General features: G+C 49.5%; 1 protein-coding gene across 1 annotated transcript in view; it reads left to right on the forward strand.

The window, feature by feature from the left end:
* LOC147666691 (exonuclease 3'-5' domain-containing protein 2-like) overlaps positions 1 to 22529 on the forward strand; it is a 51087-nt gene extending 28558 nt beyond the window's left edge. Inside the window, exons 6-7 of the mRNA XM_086948962.1 lie at positions 5622 to 5978; positions 19858 to 22529. Coding sequence (XP_086805088.1) covers positions 5622 to 5978; positions 19858 to 20074 — 574 coding nt within the window. The 3' untranslated portion in view covers positions 20075 to 22529. The remainder of the gene's footprint in view (positions 1 to 5621; positions 5979 to 19857) is intronic.
* The last annotated feature ends 233 nt before the right edge of the window (positions 22530 to 22762 follow it).

Consider the following 22762-nt stretch of genomic DNA (forward strand, 5'->3'; position numbering starts at 1 on the left):
AAGCCTCATAGGCTGCCAATATGTGTCTGGAAAAGGGATACTGTGCCTTTAAGGAATCCTCCAGAGACTCTCTGTATCCCATGATGCACAGCCAAAGGCAAGTTACTTTCAGTTCTTTTTCCGGCTCCTGCTAACAGGACCCTGGAGCATTGAGCTCTACCTTTTTTGGTATATCTTCAATTTTTGGAGCTTTTTCACTGATATTAGTGGTTCACTCGACGTCTGGGGTCTTCCTCTTTGAGTTGCTGTCTTTTTTGACCAGTTTTGCCACCTCTATCTTGTCGAAATGCCAGCTTTATTCGACAAGTGCCCTGAGTGTGGTAGGAAGGAAGAAGGCCAAGTCAGACCCCCACAGAGTATGCATACTCTGTCTTCCTTCTCCCCATGTACCTGACTCCTGTGATATTTGCCATTCTTTCTCCAGGAGGACCCTGCGTGACAGGGAGAAGATTCGTCTCCAAGGCCTGGAGCAGAGGAGACCTCAAGAAACAGGTGGGACCTCTGGGCATGGAGGGACTCTTTTAATGTCCTCTGCCCGTGCATCGGCCTCTGGGGGGCTCCCCAATCAAGAACAGGCCCGGAAACTGCACCGGTCCTTGTCGATGGCTTCGGTGTCAAGAGGCATGACTACTATATGTTCCCGTCGACCCAGGGCTCTGGGTTGAAGCGACGTCGACGCTGTGCGTCGAGGGGTAGGACGTCGAGACCTCGGACGAGGTCGACGTCGAGGACTTCACCGGCGTCGACACACCATCGTCGTTGTGCTGAGTCCCGAAGAGGCAGGCACTCTCCGTCGAGGCGACACCGCCGTTCGCCATCAACACGAAGGTCGACATCGAATAGAGAGGGAGATCGACGTCGAGGAGAAGGAAATCGACGTCAAGGAGATCGTCGACGTCAAGGAGATCGTTGACGTCCAGGAGAGCTACTTCGAGGAGAGCGACGTCGAGGAGAGCGACGTCTAGGAGAAGGTCGACGGCCAGGAAGGAAAAGTCGACGTTGAAGAGGAAGTCGACGCCCCGAACAGTGTTTAGTGCCTCTGTGGTTAGCGTCTCCTCATCAGCGAGTCCCCGGTCGCGTTGGCGCCCGTGCTCTTCCTCAGAAAAGTCTACCTCCAGAGCATCCTCCCCGAGGCCTGCTCGTAAGAAGAGGAGAGTACTTCGGTCTCCGGACTCTGAATGCTCCAGGACCTACTCACCCTTAAGGCCTAGGACGCCTATGCCTCCTCCTCCTCCTACTCTTCCGCAACTACCTCCTCCGCTGCCGCCGCCGCCTCCTCCTCCTCCTCCTCCACCACCACCTCAGCCTCTACAACCAAGGCCTTTGATTCTGGCTTAGCCGCCTTCTCTTCCGCAGCCGCCTGTGCCGGTGGTTCCGGCGAGACCCAGGAAACTCAGGTCCCGATCACGGGGGAGACGTCGCTCTCTCAGTGAGCATAGATCTTCAACCAGATCACGACATCGTCATCGTAGAGAGAGGTCGCGGTCCAGGCATACCAGGTACAACGAGTGGGTCTTAACGACGAGGTGCTAGGAAACATTTTTGAAAGATGGGGCACTCCAGAAATAGATCTGTTCGCCACCGCCGAACAGCTTTCTGTACGCTTTTCCACCCATTCCCCTGATTCCGGCAGTGCTCATCAAGCTGTTTCAGTCCAGAGCGCGAATGATCCTAATTGCTCTGGAGTGGCCTTGACAGTGGTGGTTCACGGACCTGCTCCACGGGTCTCTCCAACCTCATATGCGGCTTCCATGTCGGCTGGACCTTCTAACAAAGTTCCGGGGTCAGATGGTGCACCCCAACCTCTCGTTGAGTTTGGCGGCATGGCTCCTGATATAGTACAATATGGACACTTGAACTTACCTGACAACTGCACGGAAATACTTAAGGAGGCTAAAAGACCATTCACCAGGATTTCCTATGCCTACAAGTGAAAAAGGTTCTGCATCTGGTGCACGTCCAAGAATGCTGATCCTACCTCCTGCAAGGAAGATGTCATCCTTCCATACCTCTTGCATTTGGCTCAATTTGGCCTTAATTTCCATTCCATTCAGCATTAACTGCGTATAGGAAATGCCCTTCACAAACATCTTTTTTACAGATACCTGTAATTAAAGATTTTTTGGAGGGTTTGAAGAAGGTGTTTCCCCCCCCATTAGGCGTCCTTCGCCTTCATAGGAGCTGAATGTGGTGCTGTCCAGGTTGATGAAGGAGCCTTTTGAGCCTATTCATAAGGCTTCTCTACATCATTTGTCCTGGAAGGCGGCTTTCCTTGTGGCTATAACATCGGCTCGCAGGGTGAGTGAGATTCAGGCTCTGTGTTGTCAAGAGCCCTATACGGTATTTCATGCTTCCAAGGTTGTTGTGAGGACTCGCCCTAAATTTCTCCCTAAGGTGATATCTGATTTCCATGTCAACCAAACGATCACGTTACCTACATTTTTTCAACATCCCTCCTCTCCGGCAGAGAGGGCCCTTCATTCACTTGATGTGAGGAGGGTGTTGAAGTTTTACTTAGATAAGACCAAGGGCATTCGTAGGTCAGATCAGTTGTTTGTGAATTATGGTTCAGTCAGGACTGGCCTTACCACCTCCAAACAGTCCATTTCTAGGTGGATTGTGTCCTGTACAGACCCCCCAGGATATAGCGGCATGGATTAGCAAATTTAGCGGCACAAAAAAGGAAATTTAGCGGCACAAATATGGAAATTTAGCGGCAATTTTGCGGCATTTTTTTGGCCATTTTTCCTACAACAAACACAGATATCTTTGTTTTTGAGTTATTTAGCAACATGAAGCTATAAGACTCTATTGCTGCTGCTTTCTGTCCCGAAGGGAGACAAGAGAAGGCACGAGTGTACAGGAGATGTGCATACCATATGCATGTACATCTCCTGTCCCCGGAGGCTGGCAGCGCCTTCAAACTCTTTTATGCAACAAGACTTCATTTTACTACACAAAATGAACCCCTTCTTCTCAGGTTGTACTGCCCATTCGTCTGTGTGATGGAACTGTATTTTTGGATTTCAAGGCTAGTCCTCACAACACTGCATTCATGCTTCCAGAAGTGATATGCCTGCTGAAACAGGATTACATTGACAGCATATTACACTGTCTTTGTACTTGTGTTACAACGATAATTTAGAGTAAAAACATGGAATTGTTCAGAGTGTGACAAAGCATCATCTCATTGGGTTAATGTACCTGAGAACAAGATCTCTAAGTAACCAGAGGGGTCAAGAAGTTAAAATACATTGTTGAAAAAAAAATACATTGTTGACTCTGACTTTCAACCTTCTGAGGCTGATAACAGAAAGAGTGGCTCAGTTGGCAATATTTAAAGCACAATAATGGCAGCGTAAGGCAACCTACACGGCTTGTAGGTCTATTACAGATCTTTCATACAGATTACTGACTACAGTGAAGTCATTAATTAGAAACAAAATACAAACGTTTCTTTTGCCTAAAAGTACTTTCTCTAAATGGAATGACTTATATAATCTCAATAAAAAAAAATGTAAAAAAATAATGAGTCAAATAGCTTATCAGGAAAACTATCCGGGCATTTCTCAAATGATTTGTCAACGGTGGGAATCTCTCGCTTTCATCAACCTTTGCGGCAGGTGAAGGCTGCTGGCACAATAGGCATGGTTATTTATTTGCCATTACCCCCTTTCCACATGTCAGATAAATAATTGGTGCGTGCATTTGCCACTATTATTTATGGCATATTCAAAACAGTGGCAGGCTCAAAGGGCTTCAGACCCCCTCCCTCCCCCGAGTGTTTGTCAGCCCGGGCTGAGACAGCCCCGGGCTGGGGGCCTCTTGTCTTAAGGCATCTGCAGGGGGGGGAGGAGGGGGTGTCAAATTCCTACAGCATAGGCAGAGTGGAGGGGCAGGGGGCTTGAAGGGGTGAAAACAGATAACAGAACAAAGCCTAGTTAACAGGTCTTTAAAAGACCATTCACTTGTTAAGTACTCAGGTGCAGCTGCTTTAAGACAAGACGGCTGCCAGCCCGGGGCTGTCTCGGGCTGACAAACACTCCGGGGGAGGGAGGGGGGCTGAAGCCCTTTGAGACTGCCACGGTGGGTAAAATATGCATGCCTTCAGTGTTTTGGGCACATTTTCTAAATTTCGCGGGCAGTTTTGTAAAAATCGCGGCATTTTTACAAAACTGCCGATTTCGCGATTTTTTTGCAAATCACGAAATCGCGAAATGCTGGGGGGTCTGCCTGTATGCAACTGTGTTACCAGAAGGCTAACAAGACTCTAGGGGGTAAGCCTATGGCTCATTCCATGAGAGGCAAAGCGGCTACAGCGGTTTTGCTACGTAACGTTCCCATTGCAGACATCTGTAGGGCGGCTACGTGGAAGTCTGTCCACACCTTTGCTAAACATTACTGCCTGGATTCTGATGCCAGGACAGATGCACTAGTTGGGCAGGCATCGCTGAGGAATTTATTTGCTCAGTAAGGATTTTTCTTCTAGTTTGCTTCCACCGCTGGATTTGGTTATTGGGATGGGCTTGCCATTCTATTCACAGATTATGACTATACACAGAGATCCCCTACTACAGAAGGAGTAGTTTCTTACCTGTAACTCCAGTTCTGTAGTAGGGGTATCTCTGTGAAAGTCATAAGCGACCCGCCCTCCTCCCCGGTGGAAGTAAATGTTTTTTACTGGATGCTACAGGCCTGGCTTTACGAGACCTTCAAAAAGAAGTGAAAGTAACTTGCCTTTGGCTGTGCATCATGGGATACCGAGGGTCTCTGGAGGGTTCCTTAAAGGCACGGTATCCCTTTTCCAGACACACAATGGCAGCCTATGAGACTTGTCTGTCCAACCTTTCCTCTCTATCATGCAAAGGATTTTTGTGAAGGGGAGTTTCTCTATGTGTGGTGAAACTCTGTAAAATGTAATATTATTATTTGGCTATCCTTTTCACTTCAGGATGAAGTGCTGGCCAATGTAGCCTTGTTAATGTCAGGCTGCATTATTTGTCTTTCATTTTCTCTTAAGTGTCTAAGCAGAACTGCAGAAGAAGACGACTTAAGAGACTATTTTGATTGGTTCGGGGTCCCCGCACATGGGCGGGACTGTTCATAGATTATGACTCCCAGAGATACCACTACTACAGAACCTGAGTTACAGGTAAGAATCGACTCCTTTTGGTGCATACTGCAGACAGACTTTTATGCTGCAAATAACTTGTAGTTGTCTTTGCGATCCTATAAGGTGTCCTCTGTGTCTCCTGGTTTAGTTGGTTATCCACTGTATTTCCTGCGCCGTTTCTTAATATTACACAATATAATATTACACAAGGACTGTAATTTGTGTGATTAATTTTGTGTTATTAATTTTGATCACTATTTGCTTTGCTTCTTTTAAACCAATTTGAGTAATAGACCTAACGAACAATGATTTGTAACAGAAAAAGCCTCGGACTGGAAGCCTCTAGTTGTTATGTTGTGTGTAGTTGTGTAGTGCCCCATCGCCTTCAAGGGTATCCTGACGACCTGGAGTGAGGTAGCAAACTAGGTGAAGGAGAAATGTTAATCTGTGGTTTTCACGTGAACATTAGTGAATGAACATTGCTAGAAGTTTCTTTTGTATTGTACAGGAAGAATATTGTGCCCCATGAGTACAGGAAGCACTTCCCTATCCAGATGAAGGACCACAATTCCCATGACGTGCTGCTACTCTGCACTGCGTGCCACGCTGTTTCTAACTATTACGACAACATTCTAAAGCAGCTATTGGCTAAGGAGTTTAATGCTCCCATTGGCTGCGAGGAAGGCGTGCGCCTTTTCGAGGACGTGGCACGCCGGCAGGTGCGATCGGGGGCCAGGGCCCTGCTGCATGCCGAGGGCCTGCCCGAGCAGAGGAAAGTGGAGCTGCTGGCGGGGGTCAAGGAGTTTTACAAGACAGAGGAGGTGACAACGGAGTTACTGCAGGAAGCATCTGCCTTGGAAACACGGTATGTTACTTAATAGGCAAAGTGACAATGTTATGAGAAGGGAAAAGTCTTAAAACACCACATTTATTGTGCCGTTTTATCTGCCCTCTCCCCTGAAGGCTGACTTGATGACATTAATTTCCCTGTGATTGTACTTGTATAGGAAGTGGGTCATGTTTGCAGTGGGTCACTCTTCCAGATCTCTGATTTTATCTGGAAAGACAGTGCATGAAATTGCCAGTTTGTCTCCTAATATCCAACCTTTTCTTTCCGTCTGTGCCCGCTAATATTTTTCCTGACCTGCCACTTTCTATATTTTGGAAAATCAGTATTGTATAGGTTTTATTATGCCCCGTGCTTATTTAAGTAAAGGCGTTGTTTGATGGCCTCCCGCAGGTGTACATGGGCGTCCGCAGAAATTTTTCCAGGGGGGCTAACCTGGCAAATGAAGGGGCGTGGCTAATGTTAATCAATAGGGGCGGGGCTAAAATGGCAGACAATCAGGATCGGGTAATGCTCAGGCCAAGCTGAGAAAAACAAGCATTGGCATAGCCAATAGGTCTCGGCTTTGGGACCTTATAAGTATTTAGTTATGCAGCAGGTCCCAAAGGCGAGATCTATTGGCTATGCCAATGCTTGTTGTTATATCTGGGCATGTTGAGAGGCTAGGGGATTGGGTCTCGATGTCTGGTTGGGAGCACAGCAATGACCTACTCAATTTGAATGCGTAGGTAATACAACCGGAGGCGTGAATTGAAAGGTTCACTACCAGGAATAACAGGAAGGTAGAAAGTTAGGCTAGTTAGAAAGGTAAGGGGGGTAGAGGCAGGCATGGTGGTGAGGGGAGAAACAGATGCATGTTAGGAGAGCGCTGTCAGGGAGGGAGGCGAAATGGGAAGAGGCACTGAAAGGTGGGTCAGGTAAAGACCGTAGTGAGGCAAACAAAAGGGTAGCGGGGGTGAAGGGTAGACCAAGAAGTGAGTTGTAGAAGAAAAAGATTCTGGAGCAGAGACATGTAAATCAAAGATGGAGAGGGGAGAATAACGCAGTCGTAGAACGTGAGAAGGCCAGGTAGAGAGAGGGTGAGGTGTGTCGGAGACAGGTCGAGACAGCTGAGGAAGAGGGAATAATAAAGACTGAGGTAGAGGGGTGCGTTGATATAAAGGAAGTGCAGAGATGTGTCAGAGAGATGTTACTGAAGAGGAAAAGAAGTAGAGGTATTTTGAAAGGAGTAAGGTACTAAAAGAAGTAAGGGGGTGAACAGAGGTAGAACGAGTGGAAGGGAAGAGAACACGTTGAAAATGAATGGCAGAATAAAGTGAGCGATCAGGCAGTGAGTGTGAGGAGTGTGATACAGAGGGATATGTGGCAGTGAGCGCGAGGTGTGGGGTACAGAGGGATTTTAGGCAGTGAGTGCGGAGTGGGGTACAGAGGGATATGTTGTGGCAGTGAGCGGGAGGTGTGGGGTACAGAGGGATATAAGGCAGTGACCGCAAGGTGTGGGGTACAGAAGGATATAAGGCAGTGAGCACGAGGTGTGGGGTACAAAGGGATATGTTGTGGCGTGAGGTGTGGAGTACAGAGGGATATCTGACAGAAACAGGTTAGTATTAGATTCCTTACCTTCGAATATCCCCAGGCGTCAGACTGGATCCGGAAATTTTTGCGTAGCAGTACCCTTGCGCGTCGTCTGCGGCTCCGCGTCCGTCGTGGGTGCCATGATGACATCGTCGGAGTACTTAGACGCCGCCTCCGCGCGCTGACGTCAGTTCTTCTTTTTTCCGCGCCAGCAGCGCCGATCCGGAAACAGTGGTACCTTAGTCACTTTTTGACTAAATTTTTTTGTGATCTCTTTTGATCCTTTTTCGAGTCTTCGACTCTGAACGGTGCCGGTAGGGATGCCAGGTTTCAAGCCCTGTGGGGACTGCGACCCACTGATGTTGATCACCGACCCTCACCGCAGGTGCCTCCACTGTCTCGGCGTCGATCACGACGACAAGACCTGCTCCGACTGCCAGGCCCTGACTTCGAAAGCTAGGCGGGAGCGGTCCCGCAAGCGGCTATGCCTCTTGGGCCGCTACACCCACTCCCTGTGGGACACTGTCGCGGACGTGCTGCCACAATGCCCGGCGGAGGTCAAGATGCGGCACGTTTTTCCATCCGTTGTGGACTGGATACCACCGACTCACTGGGCAGAGCGATGGCAACAACTGTGGCGACTCGTCGCCACACCTGGTTGAGGTCTGCCAACTTTTCTGCGGATGTCCAGAATACACTCATGGACATGCCGTTTGATGGCCGTCGCCTTTTCAGCGACAAGGCAGACCATGCGCTTGAGCGCTTTAAGGACTCCAGGGCTACGGCCAAGTCCTTGGGCCTCTCGGCCCCGTGCCAGCAAATGGGTGCCTTTAGCTCCTTTCGTGGCCAAGGAAGGGGCGCTCCCACACGTGCTGCTAGCCACGCACCGCAGACTAACATCCAACGCGGTGGCGGCCGTGGAAACCGCCGTGGAGGCAGTCGGGGACAACGGCGAGGCCAGTCTACACCTTCCCCCGCAGCATCCGCCTCAAAACCTTCCTAGTCCGTGCTTTCAGGCCCAAGTGACGCCAGTGGGGGGCAGGGTTCGCCATCACCACTCCCACTGGCACACTGTCACATCGGACAGGTGGGTGCTGCAAATCGTCCGAAGGGGCTACTCCCTCCCCTTCGAGACGACCCCTCCAGCCATGCCACCAAAATACCACCGTGTATCGGGGGATCATTTGCGGCTTCTGCAGGATGAAGTTACGGCCCTCTTGGCCAAGGGGGCCATCAAGCGCGTTCCTGGGCCAGAAGTAGGGCGTGGTTGCTACTCCCACTACTTCCTGGTACCCAAGAAGGGCAAAGGGGCCTACGCCCTATCTTGGACCTACGAAACGTCAACGGCTTCCTCCGGAAGGAGAAGTTCAAAATGCTGACACTGGCTCAGGTCTTGGCTGCCCTGGACCCAGGAGACTGGATGGTAGCGTTGGACTTGCAGGACGCTTATTTCCACATCCCCATCTTGCCGGCCCACCGGCGCTACCTGCGGTTCACGGTAGGCCATGAGCACGTGCTCCCCTTCGGCCTTACCAGCGCCCCACGGGTGTTCACGAAAGTGATGGCGGTGGTCGCAGCTCATCTGCGCAGGGTAGGGGTTTCAGTCTTCCCCTACCTCGACGACTGGTTTTGAAGGCGGGCTCGCCCCAGACAGTCGTCGGCCACCTCCAGACGACGGCGGACCTCCTGCACCTGCTGGGGTTCTCCATCAACGTGCCGAAGTCACACCTGTGTCACTCTCAAAAGCTCCTCTTCATCGGAGCGGTTCTCGACTCGGCGCAGTTTCGGGTTTATCCCCCGAGCAGCGGGTTGGGGATATTCAAGTTCAAGTTCAGTAATTTTTATAGCGCGCTACTCACCCAGAGGGTCTCAAGGCGCTTGAGTGAGAGTGGGTGCTTTTAGTGCATCATTTATCGAATAGCCAGGTTTGTAGCTGCTTTTTGAAGGAGGGGTGGTTCTGTGTGAAGCGGAGGTGGGTGGGGAGGGAATTCCAGGTTTTGGCCGCTAAATAGGAGAAAGATCTTCCTCCCATGGTGGATCTATTGATGCGCGGGATAGTGGCGAGGGCTTGATTGGATGAACATAGTTGGCGGGTGGGTGTGTAGAAGGATAGTCGTTTGTTGAGGCATTCGGGTCCTAGGACGTAGAGGGCCTTGTGTGCGTGGGTGAGCAGGCGAAACGTTATTCTTTTGTTGACAGGAAGCCAGTGGAGATCTTTCAGATGACCGGAGATGTGAGCTTGACGGGGGATGTCCAGTATGAGTCTGGCTGAGGCGTTTTGGATGCGCTGGAGTTTTTTCTGTAGTTTGGCTGTGGTTCCGGCGTAGAGGGTGTTTCCATAATCTAGTCGGCTGGTGACTAGTGCTTGGGTGACTGTCTTTCTTGTTTCGGTGGGGATCCAGCGGAAGACTTTTTTGAGCATGCGTAGGATGTTGAAACATGATGAAGAGACGGCGTTGACTTGTCTGCTCATCGATAGGGAGGAGTCTAGGATGAAGCCTAGGTTACGTGCGTGATCTGTAGGTGTGGGTGCTGTGCCTAGAGCCGGTGGCCACCATGAGTCGTCCCATGCAGAGGGGGAAGATCCTAAGATGAGGACTTCCATTTTGTCCGAGTTCAGTTTTAAACGACTGTTCTTCATCCATTCAGCTACTTCTTTCATTCCTTCGTGTAGATTGGTTTTGGCGGTGTTAGGATCTTTGGTGAGGGAGAGGATTAGCTGGGTGTCGTCAGCGTAGGAGATGATGTTGAGGTTGTGTTGACGCGCGATGGGTGCGAGAGGACTCATGTACACATTGAAGAGGGTGGGACTGAGTGATGATCCTTGTGGTACGCCGCAGATGACTTCGGTTGCCTCTGATTTGAATGGGGGAGGCGGATTCTCTGGGTTCTTCCGGCGAGGAACGAGATGATCCAGTCCAACGCTTTTCCTTGTATTCCGATGTTGCTGAGGCGTTCTATGAGGGTGTTGTGACAGACTGTCTTGAAGGCCGCGGAGAGGTCAAGTAGGATTTGGGCAACTGTTTCTCTGTTGTCCAGTAGCGTTCGTATGTCGTCTGTAGCAGCGATGAGGGCGGTTTCGGTGCTGTTTGGTTTGGAAGCCGGACTGTGAGGGGTCAAGTGAATTGTTGGATTCAAGGAATGCGGCGAGCTGACTATTGACGGCTTTCTCGATGACTTTGGCCGGGAAGGGGAGGAGTGAGATGGGGCGGTAGTTCTTAAGTTCGGAGGGGTCCGCTGTGGATTTCTTCAGAAGGGCGCTGAGTTCGGCATGTTTCCAGCTTTCTGGGAAGGTAGCGGAGTTGAAGGAGCAGTTGATGACATCGCGGAGATGGGGTGCGATGATGGAGTCTGCTTTGTTGAAAATGTGGTGGGGACATGGGTCGGTTGGCGATCCTGAGTGGATGGAGTTCATCAGGCGGATGGTGTCTTCAGTCGTGATTGGGTTCCAGGCGCAAAGGTTGTGAGAGTGTTGTTTTGGTTCGGCGGTGGGTGGAGTGGGTTGTTCTTCGGACAGGTTTCCAAAGCTGTTATGAATGTCGGCGATTTTGTTGTGGAAGAAGGAGGATAGGGAGTCGCAGAGGTCTTGGGAGGGAGTGATGTCGTTGGTGTCGGCGGTGGGGTTGGTAAATTCTCTGACGATGTTGAATAATTCTTTGCTGTTGTGGGTGTTGTTGTCGAGGCGATCCTTGAATGCTGATTTCTTGGTGGATCGGATCAGTTGGTGTTGTTTGCGGGTGGCGTCCTTGAAGGTGGTCAGGTTGTTAGGGGTTGGGTTTTTTCTCCAGGTTTTCTCGAGGGTACGACATTGCTTCTTGGATTTCTTAAGGTCATCGTTGAACCAAGGGGCCTTTTTGCTACCTTGTTTGTTTTGGTGGTTTTTCAAGGGTGCAAATTCGTAGCGCTGTGGGTGATCCATTGTGTGAGTTTGGTGGCAGCTTGGTTTGGGTCCGATGATATGGTGGGGGGGTTTTGGTTAAGCGAAGTGAAGAGTTGGTCGGTGGTGATTTTGTTCCAGTTTCTTCGAGGAATAGGTTGTGGTGGGATGTGGGTCGTGGTCTTTTTGTAGCTTAAGTGAACGCAGCTGTGGTCCGTCCAATGGAGAGCTGTGGTGTGATCGAAGGAGATGTTTGCTGGAGGTGAAGATAGGGTCGAGCGTGTGTCCGGCAAGGTGGGTGGGGGTGTCAACAAGTTGTTTGAGTCCGAGATTAGCCAGGTTGTCCAGAAGGGTGGTGGTGTTGTTATCGTTATTCTTTTCCAGGTGGAAGTTGAGGTCTCCCAGTAGAATGTAGTTCTCAGAGGTGAGGGCATGTGGGCTGATGAAGTCAGTGATGTCTTCATTAAATTGTGTGCGGGATCCTGTTAGTCTGTAGATGAGGGTGCCTCTAAGAGTGGTCCTGGGGTCGGTGTGAATCTGGAAGTGAAGGTGTTCGGTGGTCGGGAGGTTGTCGTCGGAGCTGGTCGTGATTCGGATGGTGTTCTTATGCACGATAGCGATGCCTCCTCCTGTTTGGATGGTGCGGCCTTTTCGGATGATCTTGTAATTGTCCGGGATGGCTATGGCGATCATCCATGTTTCAGTAAGGAAGGCGACGTCCGGCGATGTAGTGTCGAGTAGATCCCAGAGTTCAGTGGCGTGTCTATGCACCGAGCGGGTGTTCCGCAGGATGCACTTCAGATGGTTGGGGTTGGATCTGTGTTTAGAGGGAGTGGCTTTGGTGTGGGTTCTGATGCAGGTGTACTTGCAGTAGTGGCAGGCGAATGGTCCGTGGGTGTTTCCTGGGGTAGCTGTGAAGCATTGTGCAGTGCGTCCGGGGTTGAGGGCAAGGAGGGAAGTGGCGTCGTACAATAAGCGGGAGGAGAGGGTTTTGCGGGGGTCTGGCGCTGGGCGCGGTCCAGGCGTGGACGGGCGTAGACGGGCTTACCTTTGGCGCACCTTCGGCGCGCATGGGGCGCAACCGCTGCGCGTGACCGCTGCACGCAAATGCATCTGTCATAAGTGGTTGGTTGGTTGGAGGGGAGGGGCGAGGGAGGGTCAGCTGGGAGGCGGGAGCGGGGTGGAGACCAGGGCAGGGAGGCTCAAACAACAACAAACAAGATGGCTGCAAGCCAATAATGAAACAGGACTGGGGCACGATAGTCAAATGCACGAGGCAAATGGCAGTGGCGTCGGCACAATCAGGCAGATTAAATCAGCAGGCAGCACAATTAAAAGTTGGACTAGCGCACCTTGGCAATAAGCGCTGCTATCAGGTCTACCTTAGCGAAAAGTAAATAATTATGCAGGCTATCAATTAAGATCCGATAATTATGCAGGCAATCGATTTACATTAAATAAATTGTGCAGGCTCAAGCAGTGCAGTGCGAGATCGCTACTGTACCAGGTGATGGCATGGAACAGCTTGTGGAGCGACCGCTTCTGCTGGGAGCAGGACGCTTCTGCTGGGAGCAGATCTTTCAGCCTTTATCCCGAGTCTAGGTCAGGCTGACGCTGCGGCTTCTGGGTCTGATGGCTTCCTGCATCCTTCTGGTGCATCACGCCCGTTGGCGGATGCGGGCTCTGCAGTGGGACCTGAAGTTTCAGTGGGCCCAGCATCAGGGCAACCTGTCCGACCATGTCCTGATCTCGGAGGACACTGAGAGACAGCTGCAGTGGTGGCTCACGGACCGCGATTGGGCCAGCGGCAGATCCCTCTCCCTTCCCCAACCGGAGCACGTAGTTGTGACGGACGCGTCCCTCCAGGGCTGGGGAGGCCACATGTGAGAGGCGGAGATCAGAGGCCTCTGGTCTCCGGCGGAGTCCCGGCTCCATATCAACCTTTTGGAGCTGCGGGCGATTAGTCTTGCACTGAAGGCATTCCTCCCCTCTGTCCGGGGGAGTGTAGTGTAGGTGTTCACGGACAACACCACCGCCATGTGGTACTGCAACAAACAGGGCGGGTGGGGTCGTGGACCCTCTGCCAGGAGGCTCTGCGCCTCTGGCAGTGGCTGGAACATCAGGGCGTGACCCTGGTGGTTCAACACCTGGCAGGTTCTCTGAACGCCAGGGCGGACTAACTCAGCCGCTGGTGCATGATGGATCACGAATGGCATCTGAACTCTGACGTGGTGCAAGGTCTCTTTCTGCAGTGGGGAGAGCCTTGGTTAGATCTATTCGTCTCCGAAGAGAACGCGCAAGGTCATCAGTTCTGCGCGTTGGAATTTCCAAGGCGGCACTCGCTCGGAGACGCTTTTCGCCGCAAGTGAAGTTGTTGTCTGTTGTACGCCTTTCCGCCTATACCACTTCTGCCCAGAGTGCTGAAGAAGATCAAACGCGACCGGGCCGAAGTCATCCTTGTGGTTCAGGACTGGGCACAAAGGTACTGGTATCCCGAGCTACTCAGTATGCCAGTCGATCCCCCGGTTTGTCTGCCTCTTCAGGAGGACCTTCTGTCGCAGCAGCAGGGAACGGTCCTCCACCCGAACCTGTCCAGTCTCCACCTCCATGCTTGGAGATTGAGCGGCGACAGTTGAGGCCATTTGACTTGCCTCCTGAAGTCTGTAATATCATTCTGGCAGCCAGGCGGCCCTCCACAAAGTCAGTATACACCTGCAGGTGGAACAGATTTGAGGCCTGGTGCACAGCAAAGGCTGTGGGTCCTCTCTCTGCCTCTCTTTCTGAGGTTCTTCTCTTCCTTCTTTCTCATGCCCAGCAGGGCTCTGCTCTGGGCACTATCAAGGGCTACCTTTCTGCCCTTTCAGCCTTTCTAAGGCTGCCTGATCAACCATCTTTGTTCAAGTCCCCTATTGTAACTCGTTTTCTGAAGGGCATCACACACACGTTTCCACCTGTTCCATTCGTTATGCCTCAGTGGGACTTGAACATGGTTCTTACTTATCTGATGTGCGCACCCTTTGAGCCACTTCACAACTGTCCTCTCCGCCTTCTTACTCTGAAGACTGCTTTCTTGGTTGCCATCCCCTCTGCCAGGAGAGTGAGTGAGCTCCAGTCTCTTTCCTCCAAAACTCCTTTCCTTTCTGTCCATCCCGACAAGGTTGTGTTGCGGACTAGACCCTCTTTCCTGCCCAAGGTTGTCACGGCCTTCCACATCGGGCAGTCCATCACCTTGCCCACCTTCTTTCCGCCTCCGCATTCCTATAAAGAGGAAGAGCGGCTCCACAGTTTGGACTCAAAACATGCGCTTTCATTCTATCTGGATCGCACACGCCAGTTCCGGGTGGATGATCAACTCTTTGTTGGTTACGTGGGCGCTAAGAAGGGACGGGCGGTACACAAGTGGACCATCTCTCGGTGGGTCGTGTTGTGTATCAAGGCATGCTACTCCTTGGCTAAGAAGGAACCTCCTGTTGGGCTGAGGGCCCATTCCACTCGGGCCACAGCAGATACTACTGCCCTGGGTTGGGGAGTCCCCTTGCAGGACATTTGTCAGGCAGCTACGTGGGCCTCGCTGCACACGTTCGCAAGACACTGCTGCCTGGACAGTCGAGTCCGGAGGGATGGCTTCTTTGGCCGTTCCGTCCTCCAAGACTTTCTGGTGTGATTATTGGTTCGCAGACCCACCTCCGGGGTTGGTATTGCTGGGGTATCTATTCTAAGGTAAGGAATCTAATACTAACCTGTTTCTTTCAGATGAACAAGTTACTTACCTTCGGTAACGATATATCTGTAAGAAACAGTAGTTAGTATTAGATTCCTTACCGCCCCACCCATCCTCCCCATTCTGCGAACCGATATCTAGGGTTAAGGTCATCCCCTTTCAGGGCCCTAGTTTCAATGGTACCAGTGTTGGTTTTTAACATGGCTCTGCGTTTCTGGCGTGAAAAAGCTGTGTCTAAGAACTGACGTCAGCGCGCGGAGGCGGCGTCTAAGTACTCCGACGTCATCACGGCGCCGACGACTGACGCGGAGCCGCAGACGACGCCTGCCGACGCGCAAGGGTACTGCTACGCAAAAATTTCCGGATCCAGTCTAACGCCTGGGGATATTCTAAGGTAAGGAATCTAATACTAACTACTGTTTCTTACAGATATATCGTTACCAAAGGTAAGTAACTTGTTCATATGGCAGTGAGCGTAAGGTGTGGGGTACAGAGCGATATAAGGCAGTGAGCGAGAGGTGTGGGGTACAGAGGTATTTTAGGCAGTGAGTGCGGGGAGTGGGGTATAGAGGGATATGTTGTGGCAGTGAGCGCGAGGTGTGGGGTACAGAGGGATACATGGCAGTGAGCGCAAGGTGTGGGGTACAGAGGGATATAAGGCAGTGAGCAAGAGGTGTGGGGTACAGAGGGATTTTAGGCAGTGAGTGCGGGGAGTGGGGTACAGAGGGATATGTTGTGGCAGTGAGTACGAGGTATGGAGTACAGAGGGATATAAGGCAGTGAGCGCAAGGTGTGGGGTACAGAGGGATATAAGGCAGTGAGTGCAAGGTGTAGGGTACAGAGGGATATAGAGGTATATAAGGCAGTGAGCGAGAGGTGCTGGGTACAGGGGATTTTAGGCAGTGAGCGCGGGGAGTGGGATACGGAGTAATATAAGGCAGTGAAACACAGGGATGTCCTGCCAGACATGATAGGGTGCGTACTGGCAGATAGATATGTTATTGACATGAGACTGTGTACGTTTTAGTGGGATCTGAAATCCGGGCTTTGCTGCAACCTCAAATGTTGACTTCGGAGGATACTGCATCGACCCCCCCCACACACACACACACACAGTGTTAATAGGAGGTCCTGCCATCCAGACCTAGTTTGCCACTTCCCCTTAGGATGCAGCCTGCACTTTCACTGATGGCTGATTAAGGAAAGGACTGCACGAGCCAGAATGCAATTGAGCAAGAGTGTTAAAGGGGTGGGTGTATTTCCACACCACCTCTAGCAGTGGTGATGTCAAGTGGCACTCGAGGCAGAGCCTGTTCCGTTTCATGGCCTTAGGGAGAAAAACCCGATCATGGCACACAGAACACTGCTCTGTGTCCGCTGGTCTCTGCAGCACATACCCAATCCGCTGAGCTGCCTCATTGGTTCAGGGTGGGATGTATGCTTTAGCAGCTCAAACTGGCCATTGTCATTCTGTATGCGATAATCATGTGATAATCAGCCACAGACAGAATGACAATGGGCGGGAGGGGCTGCATGGAGGCGTGCAAGGTGCCCCATCAGGGAGTTGAGGCCTCTGGCAGGGAACAGCTCTGCTCCCTGCAGGGCCCAGAATTACAGACAAAAGGCATCTGTAAATGGTACAGCACAATATTTCTGCTGAATTTCCTCCGGCATGCAACTTCACGAAATATCGCAGTGATGGCCATCCACTCCGATAATGGTATTGTGGGGGTTAAAACGCTGCACAGCTTATGCCTCTGCCCCTTGCATCAGGTCTCTCACATGTGCAAGTCCGTTTCAATAAGGGACCAGTATAAGCCAGGAGGCATCCACCACAACACCCACGGTGGAAAGGGAAAGCACAGATTCAAAACTGGGTGCAGCCCTGTGTGCTAGTTAGCAATGGAGACGTTGGTGTGGGTAATTTATATTAAGCTTTAGCTTTCATTCTTTATCGCCAACAGTCTGCTCTCGGTGCGACCCAAACCACGATAGGCACAGAACAGGCTGCACACCTCCAGGTTCAGCTCCAGCCCTAGTACTCTGGTGCCGTAGAGCCATATGCTCCAGTCAGTGAGCTCACCACACCATTGGTGAGTCCCCCTCCTGGTTCTAACCTCCATTGTAATCCTGCAGCGCTGTCCCGGTCACCGTGCTCCAGTGGGTCTCAGGATCATGGCGCCAGCTCCCAGGCGCAGGCCTCCAGACTTCTGCACCATGGGCATCCGCATGGGGGGCAAGAAGGAGGTCTCCGGAGGGGGTATGGAGGGGGGGGGGCAAGTGCCCCTCCTTGACCCCCCCCCCCGAGGACGCCCATGCAGGTGTAGTCTTCCCCATCAGTTAATGATGTTGTGAAGTAATCAGAGGGACAACCGCCTCGCTCAACTAAGACTGAAGTCAAACCATAATAAGTAGGTTTGGACGCCCTATCTGCGCTGATTAAGGTCACCCTGCAGAAAATAAATGTACTATCTCTGTTTAACAACAAACAGAAGCTATCTCTATTTAACGAACGGAAACCTGTTTCTTGTTGGACTCTGTCCCTACAAGAGCAGGATTCAGGCAGCACCAGTAACTCCTTTTCCTGGCATGGATTCTTCCATCACAAATGGCACAACAGGCTTCCTTCTTCATCTTACAGGCTGGTTCTAAATGGCAAGTGGACCAAGCATGGACTGCAAACTCTAATAGGAGATCTGCCATGGCACTTGTTGGTAGTACAAGCCCATTCGCTAAATATTCCCCACAATGCACATTCCCACTTATATGGTTTTATGTAGTTTCACTCTAAGGGCATCTATGTGGCTTGGCAGCCATCTTCCGCCCTCCAGGTGCACCCCCCACTGCCCATTTCACTTTATGCGTGTTCCAGCGCCTTTTGCTGGCACTTTCCCCAGGATTCCCCACTGGGCAGAGGCGACAGGGTCTGGAATGGACCCAGTCACTAGAAAATGACATGGCAGGAAGCTGGGTCAGTCCGGCCCTACCATGGCAGTAAGTCGGGTCAGCCTGGACCCCAACCCCCCCAACCCCCCCCCCCCTCCCCATGGCAGGAAGTCGGGTCAGTGGCAAGTCCACTTCATAGTGGGGAGGCCTCCCATGGGAAAACAAATATATACATGAGCACTGCAAGAGGCCATCCCTGCTCCTATGTTCTTCCTCCCACTCTTCCTGTGCCTGCGATACAAGAAGAAGTGTGTGGGGCTATGTGTGGACTTCTGGTGACACCTCTGGTGTAAGATGGGCCCTTAGCATGTGGTGGCGACAAACTGGCATATGGGACAGTAGTACATGTGAGAACTTGATGTCGCTGACATTTTCAGAATCAAATTAATATATTTGCTATGAAATTAAAGTGAGCAAAATGAGTCCATGTTTAGAAATAAGCTAGTAATTGAAGACAAACAGTTTGTGCGTGTTCAGAAAATTGCAGCCTAATGTCTTGAGAATTACTTTATTTTCCATGAATGAAAAACTGGTGTTTAAGGACAAGCACATCGCATTTTCCGAAAACGATATGCCAGTTATGGGGGACAAAATATTCTCTAAATATTTAACTCAGATATGGTAGCCCTAATGTTTACCTAGATGGAAACTGCTATTGGTGATATAATGTTTTTAGTGTCATTGGGCATTTGATACTTTGTCTGTTATTTCAAAATTCAGGTGGCAGCATTTCATACTCCAGATAGTTAACTTTTTAAGGCACCATTATTCATACTGGTATCTGAGATTTAAGTCTCTAACATGATGTAGCTCAAGGCTATGCCTGCTTCTGAGCATGGAAGGCCTCTGTATCCCGCGCGGTAGCTCTGCTGTCTGAGCTTGCAAAACTTGTCTAACTTGAAAGGCAACGTTTATGTCTACAACCTGAGACTGCTAGATCTGTTTAACAAGAATATTCAAAATCTGTGTCCCTTGGCTACATTTTAAATCTTGTTACTGGATCTATTTTGAGGGGCATGTTGAAAAAAATGAAAGGAAATGCAAGGTTGCTTTCTTAAAGGAAGACGCAGTTTGGAAAAAAAGGGGACTCTGTAGTTGTACGTCCATATTGTTTGACCTTCCAAATACGTATGATGTTTCGCAATTTTTTAGGAAAATTACAATGGACATGCACAGTTGCTCCTAGTTTTCAAAGGTTTCCTAGGGGCGCAGTGGCCGATTGGTACACCATAAAGGTACTGCAGTAGCTCACAAAAGCCCCATCAGTACTGCCTGCAAGTATTCTGACATTTTGAGTAATTTATTGTAAATACTGTTCTGTGACATCCCAAAATTGGATCAATTTTTTTACATATGTGAGTTTGAGGACAACCCTTTTTGAACTTCTTCTTCGCTCTGCAGTTGGGCACAGCCATCTTTACCTCCAGTTCCCCATCTCCTCTGCTGACCGCCCATTTTGTCATAATTCGGTTTAATGCAATGTCCAACTAGCTCTTTTCTTCATCCTATAGAGCCTGGGGTGGTCCCAATCTGCAGCCCTCACATTTGTTCATGCTGTGGCCGAGCGTGAAGGAACTTGGCCAAGGCGTCTTTCTCTCAGTCATTAGAACCCATCGAGGCTGTCCTTGACTGTTAAGATCTTTTCTTGTCTCTCCTTGAGATGAGTAATTGCATGTTATGCCTTGCTAGTCATTACACCTTTATTTCTGATTATTATAGAACATAACGCAATCATTGATACTTGTGTTGCTAATGGTGTTCCGTTTCCTCTTTTATAGAATCTGTAATGAAAGCTATGTGCCCCATGGACTGAAAGTGGTGCAGGTCTGTGCCAAGGGTGCCCTGCCTGCCCTCATGGAGCTGGAGAAGCGATGGCGCCAGCACTTCTTGGACACAATGCAGCCCAAGCACCTACCCCAGCGGTGGTCAGTCGACCACAACCACCAGAAACTGATGCGAAAGTTTGGAAACAATTTAAGAATTGAACTGTCGTGAAAGTCGCAGCGGTACAACAGTCTCACCATGGAATGTTTTTTTGTTCTCTTTGGATGCCTGGCTTCTGACCGCCTTGAAAAGGCACAAGAAAGGTGCTAGAGATGTTGTGGAACTCGTCAGCATTGCGATTGCGAAGTCCAAAGACTGTGCTGAATCGACACCCATGGGTCGTTTTTATGTGAAAGGATGAAGTTGGGCATTGATTTTCTTCATTATTTATTTTCCATTGTACAAGATGAGTTTCATGATCATGTTTTTCACAGGCTATTCTGTTATGTGCATCTGTGCCTTTGCAGAAGCAACATCCTAATTACAGGCTTGATACCTTGGGGAGGGTTGAGCGGTTGGATGTTTTGATTTTCTTACAATTTATTCCAAACATGAAATTCTGATCAGTTTGGAAACCTGAGTTGCAGGTTCAACTATTTATGTAGACTTGTTAGTCTTGAGTTGGAGCACAAGGTTCCGAGCATTACAACAACTTGCATACTTTCTCCCTTCCAAAACGCTCTGTGCCTTTGCCTGGTGTATAGCAGTCCATCACAGGGCTACTGGTGGCTGCTTTAGCCACTGACTATCCAAGTGCACGGATTCCTTGTTCCAGCACCTGTTGGTGATGGCTGAGAGCCAGACAAGATACTAAATACTACCTAGACTTTGAAATGGCAGAGGCCGCAGCCTGGCTCAAATAAGGGAGAACAACACTCAAAAAATAAAGCAATATTATTTTTATGGTTAAACGTGTCCGTATTGGCTGTGAAATAATCCAGTATGTCCTCGAGGCCACCTTGTGATGCCACTAGATGCCCTGATCGCAAGTTGGCCTTCGCTGACAACCAGTACCAGCGGCAAAGGTTGGCGTTTCCAGGCGTGAGCATAAGTACTAGTACCTGCAAGGGCTGGGTCTGTCTTAGGTTGGTCCTCGAATCAAGCAGTTTGTGTGACGAGCAAAGAATCTCAGATATCCAGCCTCCTGCAACAATAACACTAATCTCCACACCCCAGTCATGGGTGTGACCCAGAGCCATTGTTGGGTTTTACCCATAAAACCTGTTTTTTCATGATCCTTCTGAATATAATAATACTTTAGTAAATGTCTCGATTATTCAAATATAAGCTAGAGTTATATAGCATAGTATGAGTAAAAACAGTTCAGAGAGTGGATAATTGGTACATAGTATTTTTTTGTATAACAAAAGTAGGGTTCCCGATATGTTTTACTCCTTTGTTTGCATGTGTTTGGATGGCATTAACTTTGGACTAGTGTGAGTGGAGGAGGGGGATTGGCATTTCGCTCTATGGGCTACAGACTATTTAAGTTTGCAGTTTTATTTAGATGGGCAAGTTAGCTGTTGCAGGAGAGGTTTGTTTGATGTTCAGGAGTCTTTGGCTGGCATTCTAAAGAATGATTCCGTCCCAGTGTCACGCCTTCTAGCATCCATTTTCAAACAGGCTTGCCCGGTCTCATCTTATTATGTAGTTTAGCGACCACTTTCCTTGTCTGAGACATGCTGCTAAGTAGTATTGGACCAATGTGGTTTCCATTGCCTTACTGCATTCCCCTTGTGAATTGTTTGAGCAGGAACAGTGGGGCTCAGTAAGGGAAGTCCATGTTATACTCGCTTCCCCAACCCCCCAAGCAGGTATTTGCTCACAAGTGTCATTTGGGCTTTTTTTTCTATTGGTGCCTTACCTTTGAGAATCTGGTGATCACTTAAAAAAAAATCACTTTCCACCAGCTCCTTTCGGGTCTTTTGCCCCGATAACAACATAAAATATTAATAATATCATATGGTCAGAAATGTTGGCCTGGCTGTGGTGCTCATGAACTTGTGGTTTACTTGTACTTGTTAGTAACATTTGCACTAAGTGCAATTATTAAAATATTGAAGGTTTGTTTGTTTGAAAACAATATTTCCAATAACAAGCCATTGTCACCCAAAAAACCCTCCCCTCCTCACACCCCTTCCCTAGTCCTCAAATATACGGCTGCCGACTGCTGAGACTTTTGGCCTCAGTGCTCTGGACATGGAGGATGTCATCCGCAGTCATGTGGTTTTCGAGAACCATTATTTTCTAAGAGCTGAGCTTTTGAGGCCTCATTGGCTGCTGTATGATTAAAACATGTTCTTTACAGTGTTCCTGGAAATGGCCTGAGTACGAACTGGACGTATTAATTCTTGAAACCGTATTGACATATAAGTAGTATACCTACAAAAGTTGTGTCTCGGCCACATTTAATAGTTCAAAAAAGATCTCTGTAATCTACTCTTTCCTGTACCAAAATAATCAATTAAGATGTACGGATAAGTCTAATTAAAAAAAAATCAAATTCTCACTTTAAAAAGACAAGTGGACCCCTTTTTTTCTAGTTCTCAAAATCATGAAGCTCCTTTGATAAGTCTATTGTGGTTGTTACATCTATCTGAATAAAATCATTTTGTGTTCTGTACATGGACACGGGTCCTTTGTTGTGCTTAAGAGTGGAGAGTTGAAGATGGGTAGAAGGGACCTTTAGGCCATGTGTAAATGCCTTCTCAGATCGTTACTTGGTGATTTATTTATGCCTGGGGACTTTATGTGGCAAGCATTGGTAAATAATAACAAGCATTTGCAATGCAATAGGTCTCACATTTGCGAGGGTTTGAGCTATTGGCATTGTAAATGACAATGCCTTTCATTTATGTG

This window comes from Lissotriton vulgaris, unplaced genomic scaffold (assembly GCF_964263255.1).
Source record: "Lissotriton vulgaris unplaced genomic scaffold, aLisVul1.2 SCAFFOLD_2424, whole genome shotgun sequence".
Taxonomy (NCBI): domain Eukaryota; kingdom Metazoa; phylum Chordata; class Amphibia; order Caudata; family Salamandridae; genus Lissotriton; species Lissotriton vulgaris.